The sequence below is a fragment of the Momordica charantia genome (genome assembly GCF_013281855.1).
Source record: "Momordica charantia cultivar OHB3-1 chromosome 1 unlocalized genomic scaffold, Mcharantia_2.0 BLBB01000001.1, whole genome shotgun sequence".
NCBI lineage: Eukaryota > Viridiplantae > Streptophyta > Magnoliopsida > Cucurbitales > Cucurbitaceae > Momordica > Momordica charantia.
In genome coordinates, this window is record NW_028275157.1 from 9,651,106 (window position 1) to 9,673,116 (window position 22,011).

General features: G+C 37.1%; 1 protein-coding gene across 1 annotated transcript; it reads right to left on the reverse strand.

Annotated features, from left to right (window-relative positions):
- Window positions 1-991: 991 nt before the first annotated feature.
- LOC111022059 (uncharacterized) lies at window positions 992-21,794 on the reverse strand. The gene is given in 9 exon segments (XM_022299219.2): window positions 992-3,330; window positions 3,333-3,636; window positions 3,727-3,855; window positions 11,093-11,224; window positions 11,447-11,818; window positions 11,984-12,125; window positions 20,118-20,377; window positions 20,470-20,838; window positions 21,265-21,794. Coding segments are annotated over 9 exon segments (3,828 nt in total). The 5' UTR covers window positions 21,388-21,794; the 3' UTR covers window positions 992-1,333.
- Window positions 21,795-22,011: the final 217 nt, after the last annotated feature.

Consider the following 22,011-nt stretch of genomic DNA (forward strand, 5'->3'; position numbering starts at 1 on the left):
TTTCCCGATGGATTTTTAGACGTCGGGAAAAGTTTATTTATTTATTTTTAATGTCCTATTCCCTAGCCAATATACAGTTTTTCTAAAAAAATATATATTTTTTGTACCTAAAATTTCAATATTAAATCCTAAATACTTGTTACACAAAGAAAACAATATGATAAAACGAATCTATCATTAAACTACAGATAATCTGTTACAATTGTTTTCTTGTGCAGACTAGTACAAATAGTCTATTACAAAATTATCATAAAACTAAATAAGTAATCTAGAAAGCTTCCATATTCTTCTATGGCAAGATCTTTGCAATAACATCAAACTTGAGCATGACGTGTAAGTATATATATATAATTTCGTAAAATTTAGGTGGCCATGACCCTCAATGACATCAAAAGAAAAATAAATAAATGATACATTATATGCCCATTATATAAATGTTGATTGGTTTGGCACAGACAAATGATATTTTATCAAAAAAAAAAAAAAAAAGACAAATGACAGAAGAAAGTAGATAATTGATTCCACAACTTTCACAAGTTGGAATTTGTACATTAAAAAATTTTGAACTTCATCATCTCTATTTAATTTTATCAAATTAAATTTTATCAAATCTAACAAGATAACAAGTATGAGACCTTCAAAAAACGATATAAGTATTTTGATTTCTCGTCCGAAGAGGAAAGAAACTCAAAAAGTGACTTTTCTGCTATATAAATGAATACAAAAAAAGGGCAACCACCAAGTTTTCTACTTCAATCAATAGTTTTCTACTTCAATCAATAGTGCTCCTAACTTTATTGCGAGTTAAGAATCTCATCAGATCCTACACAGTGATAAAGTTTTTATCGTCGTTAAAGTCGAGAGAGAAGTCTCTAAAACCGTAAAAAGTAATATGGTATGATAAGTGAGAGCCAAAATGTCCGAAGGTCACAACCAAAGATATACATGCACACAAAATTTCAAGTGAAGCTACAGAAATTCTTCAGAAAACTGATCAAAACTGCACAGTTCCATTCAAAGCACATATGTGCAGCAAAATTTTCATATCGACATATATTCGTGATAGAAAACACCTCATTTCGAAAACTTTCAAACACAATAACACTCTTTCATCCTTTTTTTTTCTTTTTTCTTTTTTGCTTTTTGTTCTCTACACCAGTGAAAATAATGAGACAAATTTGAGAGCAATCAACTACAGAAGAACTTATAAGTAAAATTGAGATTTCAAGAAAACTTATTATGTAGCAAGTCCTGTAAAATTCCATTTAAAAAAAAATTAATATGAAGATAGGGACTAGAAATTCGAAAACAGCCCCCTCATATCTGTTTCCACTCAGAAGAATGAAAACCTCATGCCATTGCTTGCTGCAAACAAGTTGTACTCTTCAATGGCAGTGTCCTTCTTATTGAAAGCGTGACCATTGTCGACAACATCTGCTTCACTATTTCTCGGAAAAACCCCGGTATCATCTTCCTTGGAAGGCATGAGATTTAATTTACCTCCTGTTGAAAGTGCAACAGGCCCTCCAAAATGGAATAATGAAAAGCTTGAGCTGCCTTTTTGCAATTTGGAAGTATCATTTTGCTTACAATCTCCGCTTGGTGGCGAACCAAGTGCATATGGGAGTCCAGCAGTAACGACAACGTCTGGGTTAGCTACATCCGAGCTTTCTGCTATTGCACCAGCTTTGGAGACCTGACTTCGATCTTCGACATATATACCATTGCTGGCTTTAGCAGCTGGCTGATAAATAGGAACCGGGCTCGGGTTGAAGACGGGAGTAGCTAGATGATGCAAATGGCCATATTGCATGCAGAACCGTGGATTTCCATCTAAACCATACCCAAGAGGATTGGCATATAGACAGTGGTTTGAATAGGAGAAAGGCATCATCCCATTAGCATGAGCTGCTGGCCATGAAACTGAATTTTGATGGTAATAACCCATTGATGGAGGAACCTGAAACACTGGAAAGTGAATATTTTGGTTCTGAATTGAAGGAAGTGTCACTTGACATGGGGAATCCAAACTAACAGCAGAGAATCCTGCTTCAAAGTTATGGGGAACGTTCATCGGTGCGTTTCCTAGAACCTTACATCCCTCATTATCTTGTGGAAGACCGAAATGAATTCTAGTCCCCATGGATTCTCCTCCATTTACTTTGTCCATCCTTATCTCATGACGTTCAGAGAAGCCATTCTGAATGGATGCAGAAGATTCTTTTCCCTCTGATGATTGATGGCTAGCATCTTCTGAGTCTGATGTGGATGATGATTCCAGATTTCCATGGTTCGAGCAGATGGTATTACTGTCTCCTTCACTTAGGCATGATGAGCAGTTATCAGAACTTAAAGAGCTGGTTCCTACATGGTTATTCTTCCCACTGGATCTCAATGTTGAGTTTATTGTCGAATTTATAGAACACTGTGTAGCCTCCTCACATGCATCTTCTTCTACGTTTTTATGATCTTTTGGTTCAGTAGGAAGTCCATTTTGGAAGACTTCATCTGATTCAATACCAGAGGTTGATTCGGTGGAATTACTCTCCTCTTGATCAACTTTACCCGAAGCTACACTAACTTCACCACTGCACACGTCATGCCTTGACTTTGCAAGGTCATAATCAGGTTCCACACCGAACTTGAAAGTCGAAGACTTCATTGCAACATTTGGGTCTGAGTTACTTCTAGGATATTTCTTCTGTGATTCCATGGGCTCCCAAACTTTCTTTGAATAAACAAAATCTTTACCAGGAGAATTGTTTGATAAAGCAGCTTTGTTTTTCAGTCTTCCGCTGTCACGAGACTGATCTCCATAGCCGTACTTGTTAGAACGATAACTTTGCTTGGACATATCAAATGAAGATTCTGACTTGCTCACAGATTTGGCATCTCGGTTAACTCTAACTGAAGAAACAAATAGCTCTACCTTTTTGTTAAATTCATTATTTTGGCTACAGATGCAGGAACGGTAATCATAAGACACCCGGTTGTTGGAAGAGTGCAACTTCTCATTGAACTTAGAGCCATGTCGACCATAGGCCTTTATTGAGTTTGATCTTAATTTCCTGTTTGTCCCATTCATACTCCTCGAAGGATTCTCCAAACTATCACCATAATATCTTTGCTCAGATCTATTAACCAGAGCCCCATTTTCTGAAACAACTGTAAATCGGCGCCTCTCCGACCACTTGAAAGATTGATCTTGAACTTCCTTTGGAAATTTTAATCTCCAGCGAGAAAATTTTGATTGGTCAACTATGAAAGACTCATTTCCATCGTTCCCATCAGTAGGTTTCCCATCAAAGCTATCATCATATGAATTTTGCACTTCAGAATAATAGATTCATCTAAAAATTGCTCATCCAGCATATCAGAAGATTCAGGCATGCTGGCATCACATGCATCACCCACTGAATCGGAATTTGGCTCCAAAACACAGGGGGACAAATCTTCCAAGACATCAGAATGAGCACATACTTCAGCTGATTCAGAACAAGTCTTATCTTTATCCTTTTCCTTTCCTTTTAATCTTTCTTTTCTTCGGAGCTTCTTCTCTCTTTCTTTTGTCCTTTTGCGCTCTTTGCGTTCTTTTTCTTCACGCTTTTCCTTCTCTTCTTCTTCAAGAAGTTTCATCTGCAGCAAAATCCGCAAAGGTGAGCAGTAAAGAGAGATCTTAATTTTGGTAACTAAACTTCTGAGTAATGATATAGCTAGCAGTGAAACCTGCTTTTCTAGAGTAATGATTTCTTTGCATGCTATGTGAATTCGTTCTTCAAGTAATTTTAGTGCAAGACAAACAAAGATGCTATGTGCATTTTGGCGTGCTGTTCCTTCTCTGAATGCTTTTTCAACCTGAAAAAGGCCACAAAGTATAAGAATAAAAATAATCCACAATTCCTAGGCAAAACTGAGATTGGTACCAGTAATAGATTTCCAGTCAAAGAAGCTAGAAGAATAGATAGCACTAGAAAATACCCTTGATAAGCAGGACTGAGAAGAAAAGAGACTACAATTTTGAACTTTTCAATCGGATTTTAATAAGCAGCTGGGCTAATCTGATGAGAGGAAAAATTCAAGAGAAATTTCTTTGAAATGAGAAAAGTATCATTCATGTAGGAAAACAATAGGATAATATTCCACTTTACTTGTGCATTGTTTTAATGTCAAATTGGATAATATTTTCTACTCGAAATTAAAAAAAAATTGTAATACAATACAATGTAAATAGATTTAAGTTGAACTTCACTTAGACTTTCATTAAGAATGGAGGATATAAAAAAAATGGAGATGAGATATCCCACCAAGCCAAGGTGATGCGCCAGATTTAGTTTAATGGTGCCACTAGCCACGGACAAGAAGGAAATCTGTTTAGAACGGAGAAACCTCCCCAAATTCTCTCTGACAACCCTTCTATAGAATAATGTCCAAAAGTTGTTTTTTTTTTTTCCATAAGAAACATCACTTTCATTATCAAAAGAGACAGTACAAAATGGGGAGATGAGATATCCCCTCAGGCCGTGGGATTACAAAAAAGACTCCCAATTGGCAAAGATTTGAGAGATACAATAATTACAAAAAAACCTTTGTACTAGCAGCCTATGAAGAAGCAAAAATTTTTACAACTTCCCAAAACATTTTCCTATCGGTCTCTTCTCCTCAAAACGTTCCATTGTTCCTTTCAAACCATAATCTCCACACCAAAACAACCACCCCACGAGTCCACAGAATCTTCGCATGCTCTTTCAGATAAGGACCTTGGATGAGCTGAAGGAGAGCGTCCGGAGCCGAGTTTGGAAAGCACCAAGTGAGCTTGAAAATCTGGAAGAGCTCCTTCCAACAACTTACCGCAAAAGGACAATTGAAGAAAAGATGCCACATGGTTTCCTTACTCTTCTTGCATAAAACACACCAGCTAGGGGAGAGATTAAGAAAGGGTATTTGTTCTTGGAGGGTACCATGGGTCTTCAGCTCCCATGCATCAGCAGCCACATGAAAACTTTTACTTTTTTAGGGACCTCTAGATGTCACAGAAAAGCTCCCTCGAACTGATCTCCTTCTATATTCCGTTGATTTAGGCATTTAGTGAGGGATTTGACAGAGAATAAGACGGAGTTTTCAAGGGACCAGATTCTCCTGTCATTCATGGTTGACATGTTAATGACTTCTAGAAGAAGTATCAACTCAGCCCACTCATCTACTTCCATTTCTGCCAAATTTCTTCTTGCTCTACAGTGAGATTCTTTGTTGAAGACACTCTGAACAATCTCGGGTAGACTCTGGAGAGAGGTTTGAAGCCAAGGGTCCTTCTAGAACAAAGTTTTGTCTCCCTTGCCCACCTTTGTTTTATACCATCTCTCAGCACCCTGACAGCACTTGACAATGCGGACCCAGGGACCTTTGAACAGCACAACACCTTTAATGGTTGGCCACCATTCCGTATCCTGGAGATGATATTTGCTAGCAATCACATCTCTCCACAGAGCTTCAGTTTCGGTCATAAATCTCCATCCCCATTAGCTAGGAGAGCATAGTTTTTGTTTGACAAGTTACCTAAACCTATTCCTCCCAACTTAACCGACTTAGTGACCACCTCCCACCGAATGGGGTGAGGACAACCCCCCTTGTTGACTGTTTTCCAGAAAAAATCCCTTATTAGCTTCTCCATTCTGGAAATGACTTGCTTTGGACATTTAAACATGGAGAAGTAACACAATGGGATGCTCGAGAGCACGGACTTAGCCAAGGTAGCCTTCCTTCTCTGGAGAGATTTAGAGAGTTCCATTTCACTAGCCTTCTTTCTACTTTTTCCTCCACCAGCTGCCAAAAAGCTTTCTTGTTAGCTTTACCTGCAAGCGGCATTCCCAGATAGGACAAAGGCCAAGACCCTGCTGCACAATCCCAAAGATTGGCCGTGGTCATCAGCTCCTCTTCGGACACATTTACACCAACCACTCGCGATTTGGCCAAATTAATTTTAAACCCTGAGATCTCTTCAAAGCAGCAAACCATCTCCTTTATATTTACCAATAAAGATTTATCATCTGTGGAAAAAACTAGTGTGTCGTCTGCGAATTGAAGGTGGTTAACATGTACCCCATTAGCACCCACATGGAAACCTTTTAAGCAGCCTTCCATCACTCCTTTGTCAAGCAAACTACTCAACACATCAGCAACCAGGACTTAAAGGAAAGGGGCTAAAGGATCACCTTGGCGTAGGCCTCAAGAGGCTTTGATTCGGCCACGCAGTCTTCCATTTATTAAGATGGAGAAAGAAGTATTCGAGATACAGCCCTTAATCCACGAGATCCATCGAGCCCTAAATCCTTTCCTATGAAGCACTTTGAGGAGAAAATCCCAATCCACCATATCATAAGCTTTTTCAAAATCTAGCTTTATATGATCCATCCTTTTCCTTCTTGGTTTTATACTCATCAACCAGCTCATTTGCCACTAGGATTGGATCCAAAAGTTGCCTTCCTTGTATGAAGGCTGATTGATTTTTTCTCCCTGTCCATCCATTACCTCAAAACTAAGTCCATTACGATTTAAAAGGGGCTCCTTATAGCCTCACAAACACTAATTAACAAATTTAAAAAATAAAAAAAAACAAAAAAAAAACTAATTAACCCAATACTAATGATGGGACTAAAATAATTAACTAAATAAATAACAAATTAACATGTTATTCGTCTCACATCACAAGAGAAAGATTGGCACCAAATCATAATTAACTCTTTCAAAAGAGAGCATTGAGTAGAGGTAAAAAGTCTAACTAGATCTCAAAATATAATGGACATTTCTCACACCATTAGTTTTTAATGACTTGGAATCAAAGCAGTTTAGCTCTTTCCTATAATTGGGAAAATCCGCACCTACCCCAAGGCCCAGACCCAGGAGACATCAAGGCTGGCCAAATCATGAACTCCTTCCCAAATTCTATCCCTATCATCGCAAATCCAATAGTTTCTTTCTAGCCAAAGCCGCCAATACATACTTCAGTTGCATTATTCCAGACTCCAGAGGACCTTAGTCCTCCATTTAAAATTATGTCCCCTCAACAGTTTCTTTTATAGGAAAAATACGAATTCAATAACCACAAGAGAGAGGATATACTAGAAGGGAAAGGAGATGAGATATCCCCAACCAGCCAATGGGATTGCAAAAAGGACTCCTCGTTGGCATAAATTTGCATCAAGCCATAATTACAAAAATCATTATAAAGGGAACAGAGAAAAGTTTGACTTGATCCCAGCAACATCAGGATAAGAGTCTAACCCCCTGAAAAATTCAAACCAGTCACCACTAAATTATACCACATTATTCTTGCTTTGCCCCGTTTCAAAAGAGAGCAAAAAACCCAAGAAAAATTGAAGCTGAGGAGGACCTCCCAAAACTTCATACTCCAATAAACAAAGAAACAGCTGATGACTTTGAGTTGCATTTGCTTCCGTACACAGTGGATAACCAACTTAGTAGCAAGATAGGAAATGAACATCTTCCTGTGATCTCTCAACTGTATTTATTTAGCACCTTCAGACAAACCAACCAACACAAGAACTTGACTTATTTGGCCCTTTACCTCCACATTGATATAGTTGGTAGCATGGAATTGGTACTCATTAACCTTTAGAATAAGGCAACAAAACTCATTAAGCTCACTACATTCAGATTCCTCCTAGTTAAAAATTTCCAGGACTTGTATTGTCTGAAGCCTTTGGTGCCAATGTGACAACAAAAAAGGAATGAATATCTACGTCAATGATTGCACGACCAGCCACCAATTCTTCCTAAAACAAGTTTTATTACCAATACCAAGCCTGGTATTGGAGAATTCTCCTATTATATTGTTGGTTTTTATGTATTCCACCAAGGACTACGTAAATCCTTTTTTGGTCTCTTGTAAACCACCCTTTCTTCTCTTCCCACACAAACTTGTCTTTGATGTGGTGCCAAAGTTCATTTTTTAATAATGAAATCTCGGTACCCACTTAAAGAACTCATCACTAGTCATATTTCTGACACAGTTACCTCTTTGAAAGCAAGCTTTATTTCACCAATGAGAGGATTTGGATAGAGAAGTCAATAGCTGGATAAGTTTGTTGAGCAAACTGAATTCTTTTTGGGTGGGAATGGGGGACGATAAGCTGGATTGGACCCTTGAGAGTGGAAAATGTTTTACCACTAGATCTATGTTCTTGAAACTTTGAGAGACACAACCCAAGCTAAGAACCCTTTGAGGGGGGGATGGGATGAGTTGGATGACCAATGAATTCTTTAAAAATACCTGAACATCTTGAAAGCATATCTAGTAAAGGTGTTCCAAGACTTTTTTGAGAAAAGTATCATAAACAATTGTTCCAATGAAACTTATATTTGCCTTATTCCTAAGAAGGTAGGGCTTCAGACACTAGGGATTTTAGGCCTATAAGTTTGGTTTTCCCTTTACAAGCTGATTGCAATAGATGGGGAAAGTGGATAGTGGGTTGTATCTCCTCTGCGAATTTCTCTATTATGATTAATAGTAAGCCTAGAGGCAAGATTTTTGCCAAAAGAGGTTTAAGAAAAGGGGATCTCCTCTCCCTCTTTCTTTTTACTATAATTGGTGACTCTTTAAGCTGTTTGATTCATTTTTTGTGTTGAAAGAAATATTGTCCAAGGTTTTATGCTGGGGGAGTCAGTGGAGCTTCACTCATTTACAATTCGCAAATGACGTGCTTCTATTTTGCCCAGATATTTTTGAGTTGATGGAAAATTGGTGGGGAATTTTTCACATCTTCGTCCTGGTCTCTGGGCTGGTTTTGAAGTTTGAACACCTCAAAAACTTCTTTGACCAGGATAAATTGTAGTAATTCAGAGGTTGACAGATGGGCTTCTAAGTTTGCCCGTAAGAGATAAGAGTTGTCTTGCTGCTACCTTGGATTCCCTCTGGGGGGAAATCAGTCTGATGTGGTTTTATGGGCCCTTGGAAGATAAAATGAAGGCTAGAATCGATAAATGGATAAATCTCCCTCTCTATAAGGGGGGAAGACTCATTTTAGCGCAAGTAGTCCTAAATAGCCTTCCGGTTTATTATTTCTCAATCTTAAAGGCGCCAAATGCTGTCATTGTAGCAATGGAGAAGCTGATTAGGGATTTTATTTGGAGAGGGGGAACCAAAAGAAGGGTAGTCGTAAGTGGACCTCTTTGCCTCAACAACGTGGTGGTTTAGACGTCGGTTCACTGAAACAGAGAAACAAGGCACTTCTCCTTAAATGGATATGGAGGTTTTCTCATGAAGATTCTGGGTTATGGCACAAAGTCATTGCTGCAATTTACGGCCTCAAGGCACATGGCTGGTCAACAAGAACGGCAAAAGATACGGCTAGAGCTAGACCATGGTTGATATTTGACAAAAATAGGCAGGGCTTTATGAATTTCGTGACATTTAAAGCTTCAAATGGGGGAAGAATGAGATTCTGGGAAGATGTGTGGATAGATGCCTCCCCCTCTATCTTCTCTCTTTCCAGATTTCTATGGCCTCTCTAGGAAAGGTTGTTCTATTGCTCATTGTTGGGTGGAAAGTTCCAGTACTTGGGATCTTGGCTTCAGAAGGAATCGTTTTGATAGGGAGATTCCTAGATGGATCTTACTAACAGAGAAGCCAGACTTAGTGCAAATTTGGCATTGGAAGGATACAATATGGTGGAAGGCCGACAGCGGCGGCAACTTCTCAACCAAATCTGCTTTCTCCATACTATTTAAGCCCCTGTGGTATAAATTACAGCTGGAATTTCAAAGTGCCCAAGAAAGTTATATTCTTTCTTTGGTCATTGTTTTACAGAAGCGTGAATACAGTGGATAGGCTTTAGAAACGGTTTCCGTGCTTTATCTCCCTCTTGTTGCTGCCTGTGTAAGAGAAATGAAGAAACGGTGGACCACCTTCTTTGCATTGCTCTTTTACTTGTGGTAATTGGTCTTTCATTAGATCTCAGTTGGGTTTTATCCTTCTGTCTTCCTCAAAGAATTGATGATCTTATTTTGGAAAATTTTGGTGGCTCTCTTCTAAAGGGTAAACTTAGGATATTATGGAATTGCACAGTTTGACCCTTACTCTAGATGCTTTGGAGAGAACGAAATTGTACAATTTTAGAAGGGAAAAAGACCCTTCAGGATTCTTTTTGTCATAAGCATATAGCACACTGTTTCTTGGTGGGTTACAAGCTATAAGAAATTCTTCTTTTGTAATTATATTCTCTTTATGATTGTCAAAGATTGGAAAGCTACTCTAGTTAACTTGTGGGGAGACTACTTGATCACTATAACACAATATAAATATTAAATTTGCAAATATAAAATGAATTAAACTTAGAGTTTTGTGTGATATAGACTAGTATAAAAAAGGCATTTGGATTCACGGGTAACTATAATACATTTCCATGCATAAATCTTACAAGACAAATACACAATCCAAATATTTTTAGACATCAAAAGCGTTAGGGTAAAATAAAACAACTACCTAATGATGCTGAACATTCAGATTCTCAAGCATCTGAATGCTATGCATCCAAAGATGTTGAATTCAAATTCCCAACAAAAGAATTGACCCATTGGTAAACTGCAGCAAGTAGACTTCAATATTGAAATTAGTTTTAAGTTTTTGAGAACTTCTCCTCCTATCTCTCTTCTCCCTAATTCTTTCCAATTTTCCCTATCTTATAGTTCTCTATTATCCACTCTTTCCATTGTCACAAGCCAGGGAGGAATTACCTAGAAGAAATTGTAGCCACCTTAGTCCTCTTTTCTATATCTCATTAAAAAATAACTAAGTGAAAACAAGGAAAAACGAAAAAAAAAAACAAAAGAATTGTGTGTGTGTGTGTGTATGAACCAATAATGTCACTGAAAATAAGGCAAAATTTTTTCACCTGGTTTTATAGATGTAGTAATTTAACTTTTAATTGGTTTTTCCTTGTAAAGTGTCTAACTGGTAATAATATCCCTTGTGCTTAATAAAATTTCTTAGAGCAATAGAATTATCGTAGAGAAAGAATAATGCCACAAATGCAAATTGGCAAGAAAGCACAACCCACAAAGGTTGCAGACGACATGCCTGTTCTTTAAAGATGACAGTTGCAGCATCTAAAAGAAACTCCCGAGCAAGTTCAGGACTCTTAGCATGCTTTTGAGGACGAGAGCAATCTCCATCCAAATCGTTTGCATCTTTATCCATCGAATCATCCTCCTAAAAGCCACAAAATTCAGAGAAACAATTAGAGTTGTCAAGATTTAGAAGATGAAAAATTTGTCACCCACAAGAATTTTAAGTTCTTGAAATGTAAGATTGCACGGGCTTCTTCATAGCAGAAACAAGAAAACATTTAAATATTGAACATATGATTGACATACAAAAGTTTTTACAAAACAAAAAATTCCAGAGAGACAAAATTGCAAGAAAGAGAACAACCTCCTCCTCCTCGGCCTCTTCAGCATGCTCAAAAAACCTCCTAATATTTTCGCCTCTTGTGATTGTAACAAATCCATCACCAACTGAAAGCCTGCGATGAACACATTGTTGACCTTTCAATGCATGAGCTTTCACTGAAAGCTCAGTGCAGCGTCCATCTAATTTCCAAGCTCTGAGGGTGATAAAGCATGAATTTAAACCACCAAGATCTAGGCCATTCATTTTGACACTTCCGTTCATGCCAACATTTTCAAATTCCAAAATGTCAGATTTTCCTTCTCCTGTTCCAACAGCCCACTCAAAATAATGATAAGTCTCCACAGAGTCAGCAAAGGTTTGACGCCAATCAGCCTGGACAGTGTCATCCGATACCTGAAACAATAACAATTTTAAATTCTTTCACGCTGGTTTCAACAAGCACACAATCTTGAGAAACCTTACAGGATCAACAAAGTCATCATATTCATTCTAAAGTTGAAATGATAATCAATGACGGTAGAAGAGTGCTTAAAGTTGAATAAAAGTGCAAGGATGCACCTCATAATGAAATGCCATATCTGCAACACAAAACCAACTAGTGCAACAAGGTTCTCTCCTTATGCGCTTCAGCTCCTTCAGTTCCTTGAACTCACGGATTACATTTCTTCTGCAATCTCTACAAAACCTCTTGCTGTCAAACCTGTGAGAAAATCAATGTAATTAATTTAAGAAGCCAAAAAAAAATAATTACGGAGCAAGAAAAGTGCTGACAAGAGTAATTAAACAGAAATATATACACCAATGATTGCTCACCTTAATAGAATAAATAAGGCCCGTCTCCTATTTTCCTCAATTAGTAATGTTTTTAGTAGGAAACGAAGGATTTTATAAACAAAAGAATAAGATGTAAAAAATGACATGAGGTATTCCTATCAGCCAAGGGAGTTATAAAAAAGATTCTCAATTGGCATAGATTTGTATCAAATTGTAATTACAAAAATCTTATGAGATTAGACACCTATTTAGAAGTGAAAATTCTTATGCGATCCCAAAAAATGTCAAGGGGAGAGTCTTTGAATTCGTGCAACTAAATTAAGTGCCAGCAAAATATGCAAAATGATTAACTAGAACCATGTTTCAAAACATTTTTGGGGCTTAACCATCGTGGGTGGCTCATTGGTCCAAAGGAGTTAGGATTAATTAAGAGAGAATGGGTTTAAATCCCATGATAGCCACCTACTTTAGAAATTACTAATTCCTATGTATTTCCCAGCACCAAATGTTGTAGGATCAGACGGTTGCGCCATGAGATTCGTCGAAATGCACGTAAGCTGGCTTGGACACTCACGGATATCAAAGTATATATATATTTTTGGGGCTTACACCATGAGGCTCATCTCAAGTTTAGGCTCAAATTTTTGGTCTGGAGTCTTATGCTTTCTTTTGATCAAAAGAGGATTATGTCTCTTAAAGAAAAGGCTTATAGCTACATAAGATCCACTGAAGAGGCATAAAAACTAAAATGACAATAAAGGGTAGTACTAATTTGTCATATTCTTTAAACATATAAAAGTTCACTTATTTAATGTGAATACAACACAAGGCCGTAATTTAGCCCACTACTCCTTTTACCCCCGAGCCTTAAAAAATTAATGACAAAAAGTAAAGAATAAGTTGATCCATAATGATAATGTTGGGAATGAGATTTATAATATTTATTTAAGGTACTATTCATAGACATGATTTTTGCTATTCTTTCTTTTTTTTTTTAATACAACATCTGGGGTGGGGGACCGAACTCACAACCTCTTGGTTGTGGATATATGTCAATTACCGCTGAGCTATACTCGCTTTGACAACATGATTTTTGCTATTCTTTTCTTATACTTAAATATTTTTTCTTGCGAAAACAGATATTTCATGGACGTGATGAAATATAATATACAAAAAGGGGAAATCCCGAATCATCCAGTAGCTAATTTATATGATTATTGCGCTCAATACTTAATTTACATTTTATGATTTTATTTTCTGGGGAGAAACACAATTTTCATTGATGTAGGGAAAACATGCAATATAGTAAATATCAAAGAAACAAAAAGACTGAAAAATCTCAAAATTATAGGTACAAATAAGACCACAAAAAGACATACTAACCCACATCATGAAAAACAACAACCCTTGTGCAAAAACTCACAAAAAAAGCCCTCCAGTTGGATAACAAGAGTATAATTAGAAGAAGAATTGGAAACTAGAAAGAGCCCTTAAGGGGCAGCCCAATTGGCAAGGAGGGTCTCTTGGTCATACTGGTTTAGAGGTCTCAAGTTCGAACCTTCTGATGAGCTTAATACAAAAAATCTTTGATGTCTCCTGGGTCCGGACCTTGGGGTGTGGGCGGGTGACCCTGGTGTAGGGTAGCAAAGCTCCGATTCCCCGTTATAAAAAAAAACAAAAAAAAAAAGAAAGAAAGAGAACATAGTGAAGAGCTATGGAACTTAGCCAACTCGGCTCCTTCCTTTCCCTTGTAGATCCATAGTTTCTTTATATTCAACTTGCCAAGAAAAGGCATTTTTAGTATGGACCCACAAAATATTTTCCTTTCTCCTGCAACTTTGACTAATCAATAATTGCTCGAGATTATCTTCAGCCCACTCATTAAAACCCAAGAAACTTGAAACATTTGCAACAATCGAAGCCAAAAAATTCCAGCTAAAACCCAATGGAAGACTAAGTGATTCACCTCTTCCTTTTCACATTTACGTAAAGAACAATTTGGCAGAAGAACCATATTAGGACATCTCTTATGAATTCTTTCCATCATGGTTAAGCCATTATGACACAAAGTTCAAAGAAAGCGTTTCACTTTCTTTGGAACTTTCTCCTCCAAATTGTTATAGCCAAAATTTTCTTGAAACAACTTCTCACGTTTGATAAGTAAAAAATCAAGATTTAACTGGAAACATTTCCAATGAATGCAGTAGCTTTTATCTTCCTTTGGATTCAAAGAAACCTAATTAAGTAGCTATTGCAGTAATTGAACTTCCCTTCCTCAATTTCTGCTAAATTCCTTCTGAACATAAGGTTCCATTTAGCAAACTCCTCCTCCAAACACTTTTAAACCAAGTCACTTTTTCTATACTTCAAAATAATTGCAAAAGAGGTTGAGATCCCAACCATTTGTCCTCTAAAACAAAGTTTGCTCCCTACTTCCAACTCTGATTGAGGAATAATGTCTTAACCATGAAACATTCTTTCCATAGGCTGCAATAACTTCCAGATTTCCTCTTATTTGTGAACTAAACAGAAATATCCTTGCATAGATGCAAGAAACTATATCATTCCATGGTTCCCCTCTCTCCAAATGAAACCTCCAAAGCCATTAACAAGCAAATCCTCATTTCGTTTTTGTCAAATTTCAAATTCCAAGGTCACCTTTTTCCAACTGGCAAAGATGCTATTCCCCCAATTAACAAGATGGCTAATACTTTTTTCGTTTCCTCCATCCCAAATAAATTCATCAATATTCTTTCAAAGGTTAACAATATTGTTCTTTAGATAAGAAATATAGACACATAATGAGTTGAGAGGTTAAAAAGTACCGAATTAGCCAAAGTCAAGCACCTTTCCTTTCAGAGATGGAAATTCTTCCATTTCCTAATTTTCTCTAAGCTTTTTTCTTTCATTTGTCTCAAAAAATCCACTCCCTTCAAATTATTCCCCCAAAGCATGTCCAAATATGTAATGGGTAAAAATCTTAAAGAAAAGCCCAACCTAGTAGCCATGTCAACTACTCTTTGCATCTTGATATTAATTACACAAGCCACTTCTTTTTCAATAGATTCACCTTCAATCATGATGCCATATAAAAAATCCTAACAACTTTAAAGAGTTCTTGCATCATACTTTGACCATCTTATAAAAACAATTGTGACATCAGCAAATTCCAAATGAGTTATGGAAATGCTCTTCCTTCCTACAAAAAACCCTTGCAAGACTCTTACCATCACTCCATGAGACAACAACCAGTTTAAGATATCACTCCATCTATGTAAAATATATATATGTATATATCACTCCATAAAAAAGGAAAAAAAAGGTGGATCCACTTGTCTACAACCACTCAAAACCTCCACCCTCCCTCTAGGTTTTCCATCAAGAAAAATAGAAAATTTTGTTCCTAAAACACATCCTCTCATCCAATCAACCACCTCAAACTGGAACTTTTCCTCCAAAACCACCTTTAGGAACTTCCCAATCAACCATATCATGACTAATCTCTAAATCAATTTAAAAATCAACCTCCATTTGAATAATCCTTTCCTCCACAACTCCATTTGCAATTTTTCCAGTCCATTGATATGAGGCAACAAGCGGAGCAGCACCAAATCTGCAATGCTATAATATGGGGGCGCAACAGCTTCTTATTCTTCCTCCTTAGCTTCTCAAGCTCCCGATAGAAAAAAAGTCCACCCTCGTGTCCCCACTTGTGCCCAATGCGTATAGTTCCGTGCATCTGCAGAACCATCCTTGCCAGAAGCCAAATTAGACATCCTATAATACGTTTCCCCTTGTCATTAGCTGGAATCCTGATATCAACATACCGCATTGGCGAATTAGTGCCACAAAAGGCTATTGTAGGAACGTTTCCAAGGCAGCTGCCTAGATGCGTCAATGACCAGTTCGTTGGCAATTAGAATCAGAATACACTATTTGTCGACCACCTATAAACCATGTTGAAAGCAAGTAGCAATAGAAGTGATGGTCCTCTTTAGCCTTTCTACTAGAACCTTGGATATAATTTTATTATCCCATTCACGGAACTAATATAAAGTTTTTTTACACAAAGCATCTTTTCTTTCTTTTTAATCAAACAAATAAAGTGTTCGATGAGACCTGCATTTATCTGATTTTGAGGATACTAATTAAGGAATCAACCCATAACCATTCAGCACAGGGTATTTACCATTACTCTTCATGACCTGAAATACTTCGTTTTTTCTTTTAGGGTTTAGTGTTTAGGTCGCTCAATTTCATCTAAAGGTCTCTAGCTCCTCCTTTATCAACTTTAGGTTTCCCACATATGACTTGCTCCACACTTTCAGCTTCACCTCAAGTTTCTTAGGTTCTTAAGAGTTTAAACCTTCGCCAATCATATACGAAGTCTTCCTCCAAGCATTCTTGAACTTGTTTAACCAATCCAAAATGTTTCAACCACCCATTTTCACAACGAAACAGCATTAAACGCCACTTAAAATTTCCTGTTTCTAATAAACAGGGGTATGCTTAGAAGTAAGTAATCTTGGTTTCTTCATAGCTTCTGTTTCCCAAAAACCATCAAACCATTCAAATGAAACAAAGAATCTAAGTAAAGATTGACTGGGTATTTCTTGCATATTTAACCATGTGGAGCTTCCATTTGTTAAAGGAATTTCAATCAATTGTAGATCCTCAATCAAAATTCAGTATATAGAATCCATGGATTAGAAGAAACTTTACTTTGTTAAAGTAATTTAAGCATGTGGAGCTTCCATTGTTAAAGGAATTTCAATCAATTGAAGTTCATATGCCCTCTTAGGGGTAAAAATTTTGTAATTTAAAAAAATTGCAATTTTTGACTTCCAAATTGCCAAAAACACCTCTTTTGGCAAAGGATTAGAAGAAACAAAATGCTTTGGCAAGGAACTTACTGAAAACAATCCCAAAGGGTCAAGTTTCCAACTTTACCAAATCCAACTTGGCCAGCAAAGAACTAAAGTCTTCAAAGTTCAGCCTCTTTCAAATTTCTTCCCATCCCAATTTTCCAAGAATAGTAAGATGCATCCCGATAATAAAAAACAGAGCAGTTAAGTAGTAAAACACCCTCCAAAGTTGCGGAAAATGGACTTAAAGAAAGTAAGCTCTTAGCCAAATATCATGACAAAAAAGAGATACATTTACCATCTTTCCACTTTGACATATTGCAGCAAAAATCCCCATGGAATATGCATTACTATCTCCCCAAATTTTTGCTCTATATGTGCGAAGGACTCAGAAACGCAAAGCCATTTATTTATCACTTGCCCACTGGCAGAATCTTTTTGAATGATGATATCCTCTTTTGGTTGGGGTACACAATCATCCCTAGAGGCATACAAGGAATGCTCGTCATCAGCCTAACCGGGGATCCGTTCAAAAGAGAGAAGAAGCTCCTATGGGTCAAGTTCATTAGAACATTCTCGTGGTCTACTTGGATGGAGAGAAACAATCGCATTTTCAATGACAAAGGGAAGTCTATGGACAACATTATGGAACCTTTAACTTATTTGGCTCTCAATTGGTGCAAAAATTCTACATACTTCCATGCCTATAATTTATCTTCTTTAATGGCCACTTGGAGGTGTTTCTTGTAGCCTCTTCCAGCTTAGGACGATCTTCCCTCTCATTTTGTATGATTTCATGATATATATATTAGATGCTAGTATATTTCCCTGTTTCCCATCAAAAAGAAAAAAGGAAAGATTTTCCACAAACTTCCACTGATTGGAAATGTTGATTCAAGGACACCTCAAACAACCATCCAAAAGTTCAAGCCTATATATTGGCCACCACATGACGCCAAAGAGAAGAAGTTCTATGAAAAAATCACCAACCCCATTTTGCCAGAAGAGCCAAGTTTCTCCATTTCAGCCCGTCCATACATAAACTGTCATCTTCTATATATTGAGAAGCTAAGTTCCATCTAACCAAATGCTTCAGTTTCCCAGCATCATCGCCTCCCCTTAAAAAATTCTTATGCTTCTCTCAATTTAAATACTAACTTTCGAAGGTATTAGAAATATATACATGAAGTAAATTGGGATATTAGAAAAAAACCACATTACACAAAGTCAATCCTACTCCTCTAGGAAGTTGAAATCTCTTCCATCTATCCAAACTTTTTCATAATCTTTTTAGATATTGGAAGCCAAATATTTGGGGATTCGGATTACCTCCTTGGGGCACACCCAAATAGGAGATTGGCAAATACTCCACCTTACAATGAAGCCTAGAAGCAACTTGAATCAAAAGAATACACATTAGTTCCACAAACAACTTATTTATCCAAATTGACCTTCAAACCCGATATCCATTCTAAAGCCTTGATATAGTCGAGTAATTTATCCATCGTTGCATCATCATATTTGCAAATAAAGAAGAGTATCGTCGAAAAATTGAAGATGTGAAACATGAATTGAATTACTTATGATGGTAAACCTTCAAAGAGGCCGTATGAATATATGTTCTCAATAAGGCTACTCAAAACCTCATTGATCATTAAGAAAAGAAGAGATGAGAGTAGTTCACCTTGTCTTAGTCCTCTTTGAGACTTGAATTATCTCTCGAGGCCAATCATTTATAGAAAATGAGAATTGTGTTCCCCTTACAAAGCCCATCATCCACTGAATCCATATTTTGCCAAATCCTTTTTGCTTTAACACTTTTTCTAAGAAACCCCATTACGCATCCCATCGTCCACTAAATCCGTCTTTTGTCGAAGCCTTTTTGCTTTTAAAACTTCTTCTAAGAAATCTCAATCCACCCGTCCAATGCTTTCTCAATATCAAGCTTCAAAAACTAGCCACTCTACTTTTTAAATTTATATTCCTCCAAAATTTCATTGGCAACAAAGAATTGGATTAAACCAAGCAATAGGAAATTGACTCATAATGGTTATTCTAACCATGTAATAACTAGCTCATTTAGTGATTTTATCTCTTTGCTTTTTACAATTTTCCCTTTTTCTTTATAAGCTAAAAAATGTACATATATGTGTGGAAGTGGAAGTTGTCACTAACGTAATGCAGATGTGCCATTGTGGCAATTATCCCCCTCTAGGGTCCACTATGTTGTGCTAGAGAACATAAGAGGAGTCAAGAGATGAACTGCCTGCCACAACTTAGAGAAGTTTTGGCATTGGTGAATGCTCAAATTGTACAAATATTTATTGGTTCTTCAAACCTTCAAATTATAACGTGCAATACTTGAAAAATGAAACTTCAAATTCTTAAGTCCAAATCTAAACTTATTGTCAATCACCATAATCTGATAATCGTCAGTAAGGGTACTTTTTCCTTCTCTCAAGTAATGCCCTTGCTCAGGTAAAGGTTTTTTTTCCTTCCATCGAAGAGCATATCTGAAGGTATGCTATTATTTTATGTCCAAGAATCTCCTGAGTCACCCTCTTGGCATCTAAACTACAATTCTTGATAGTTAAACTTAAGATATTTAATGTCTAAGGTACCAGGGAGTTTTAAACCCATGACAGCACAATACACTACCAGGTTGAAGCTTGGCTTGTGAACCAAAGAATATCTTTAAGCTATAGGGTCAACTAAAATTATATCTATCTAATAAATCAAGAAAGCATAATACAGAACCAGGTTGAAGCTCGGCTTGTAAACCATAGCATCTGCTTAAGTTATAGGTTCCTTAACTAAAATCATATCTATCCAATATATCAAGACAACACAATCTTGAAACTAGCTTAACTCTTAAACATGCAGACAAAAATCAGATTTATTCCTTACTAAGAAGTTGCTACTATTTCTGTTAGTTTTACTACAAAATGCATTCATGATACTTCATATCTCTAAAGGTTACGTTCATCAACAAATAAAAAACACATTTATTTAAATGCAATGCATGAAACAAGGGATGAGCTTTTGCTAGAGACCTGTACATTAGTCTCTCAATAAAATCTTCTTCTTTCATTCTTAGAAGAGATTGTCGAGTTTCTTCTCCTAACGCTGACCAGAAATCAACCAATGTATCACAAGAAAGCCTAGCAGTGTGCAAGGCACATGTTTCCCTTGTTCCATGTCCCCTGCCAAAACCTGCCGTCCCTTGACTTATCCAACCTCGACCTCCCCCACCACATGCATCAGGATAAAGCAATTCACGTTCTCGCTCCCTAGCACGGGCACTATCAAAGACCTGCTTCAAGGCAAATCTTAGCCATTAAAAAAGATGATCTACTACAGAGTGCATAATGACTAAGAAAACCCCAAAAAAAAAAGTGCACTTACATTTTGGAGACCAAGGAAAGACTTTGAACACAAATAGCAATCCAGAAGTGTCAGCAAGCCATCACGGGTTGTGGTTAAACCACCCCAAGGATGGACAGATGGATCTTGAATTTCATCTTGAAATCCATTAACTGATAATGATCCATCACATGTATGATTTTTTGAAACCCCTAATCTGTTGCAGGAATGATTCACACATGTTTTTCCTTGTTGTAAAGACTTCCCATATATGACAATCTGCAAAAATCCTTCAAGCAGCAAACCATTACATCTAGAGCAGTACATATTCTTACGAGCCTGCTCAAACAGGGTTTGCTTGTCGATTCTCAGGAGTTTCTGCCTAGTGTGGGGCGGCAGCTCACTCCAGAACTACATTGAGAGCAAACACAATTTTATTAGCCAATGGTCAGTTCACCACGTAAGTTCCAAGTAATGCTGGAATTAGATCATACTTATCCCAATTAACGATTCAAGGTCATAACTAAACGATATGATTGCAATGAAGATTTGGAGTTCATAGAGAGCAGATACACGTAGAGGAAATATGGAAATTCAGCATAACGTTTTTGAGTAAAAAATAAAAAAGTCTACAGTGTCAAACTCACACATCTAAAATGCTAGACACTCCTCCGGTAAATTACATCGGCGGCAGTATTAAATCCAGACTTGTATGAAGTATAATTCCGGCAAAAAGCCAGAGCAGAAAAGTGATCTACTGTAGTGGCAATTATTCCCAGAAAAATAATGAGAATGAGAACTCGAATTAAATCTTCCGGAAAGGAAAGAAACAAATACCTTCTGGAGCTGATTGTAGCTAACATCGTCGCGTTGCTGGGACCAAAATCCATTGGGCGAGAGCGAGTATATAGCCGATGACCCACCATTTAATTGGTCATTTTTCTGTGTTAACCCCGGCATCCTTTCAAGCTCTCGTAGTTACATTTCTCAATTCTTCCATTGCCTCATAACCCACCGAAATCAACCCAATCTGATCGGCAAACAAAAACCGAGCCGAAATAGATAGTATCTCAGAATTACAATCGCAATAGGTAATCAGAACAAAACAACAGATCGTCGGCGGATCGAAATAAGTCCGTCCAGAAGCAAATCTGATCAGGATTATATGGAATTGGATTGGATTCGATTGGAGTAGATTGGAGTAGCATAATATAGAGGGAATTGAAGGGGTAACAATCAGAAGATTCAGAAGGAGAGAAAACGGATGTAGGGGTTTCTGGTTGATGACGATGAGATTTGGCTGCTGCGTTTATATTGCTAGCTAAGAGAGAGAGAAGAATTGAGGCTGGGTAATGGTTAAAGGAGAGAGAAAGGAGAAACAAAACAACTGTTATATTATACAAATCACTAATTAACCGAATCATGAAATTTGTGTTAAATTATGGTGTCTGTTTAATTTGTAAATTTTTCGTTTTTTTATATATATTGGTAACATCTCTCAATTCTTGGGACGTAAGCTTTATGACGTAGGATCTTTACTTTGTGCTAATGAAAAGTTTACGGGTGTAGATTTGAACTTTCAAT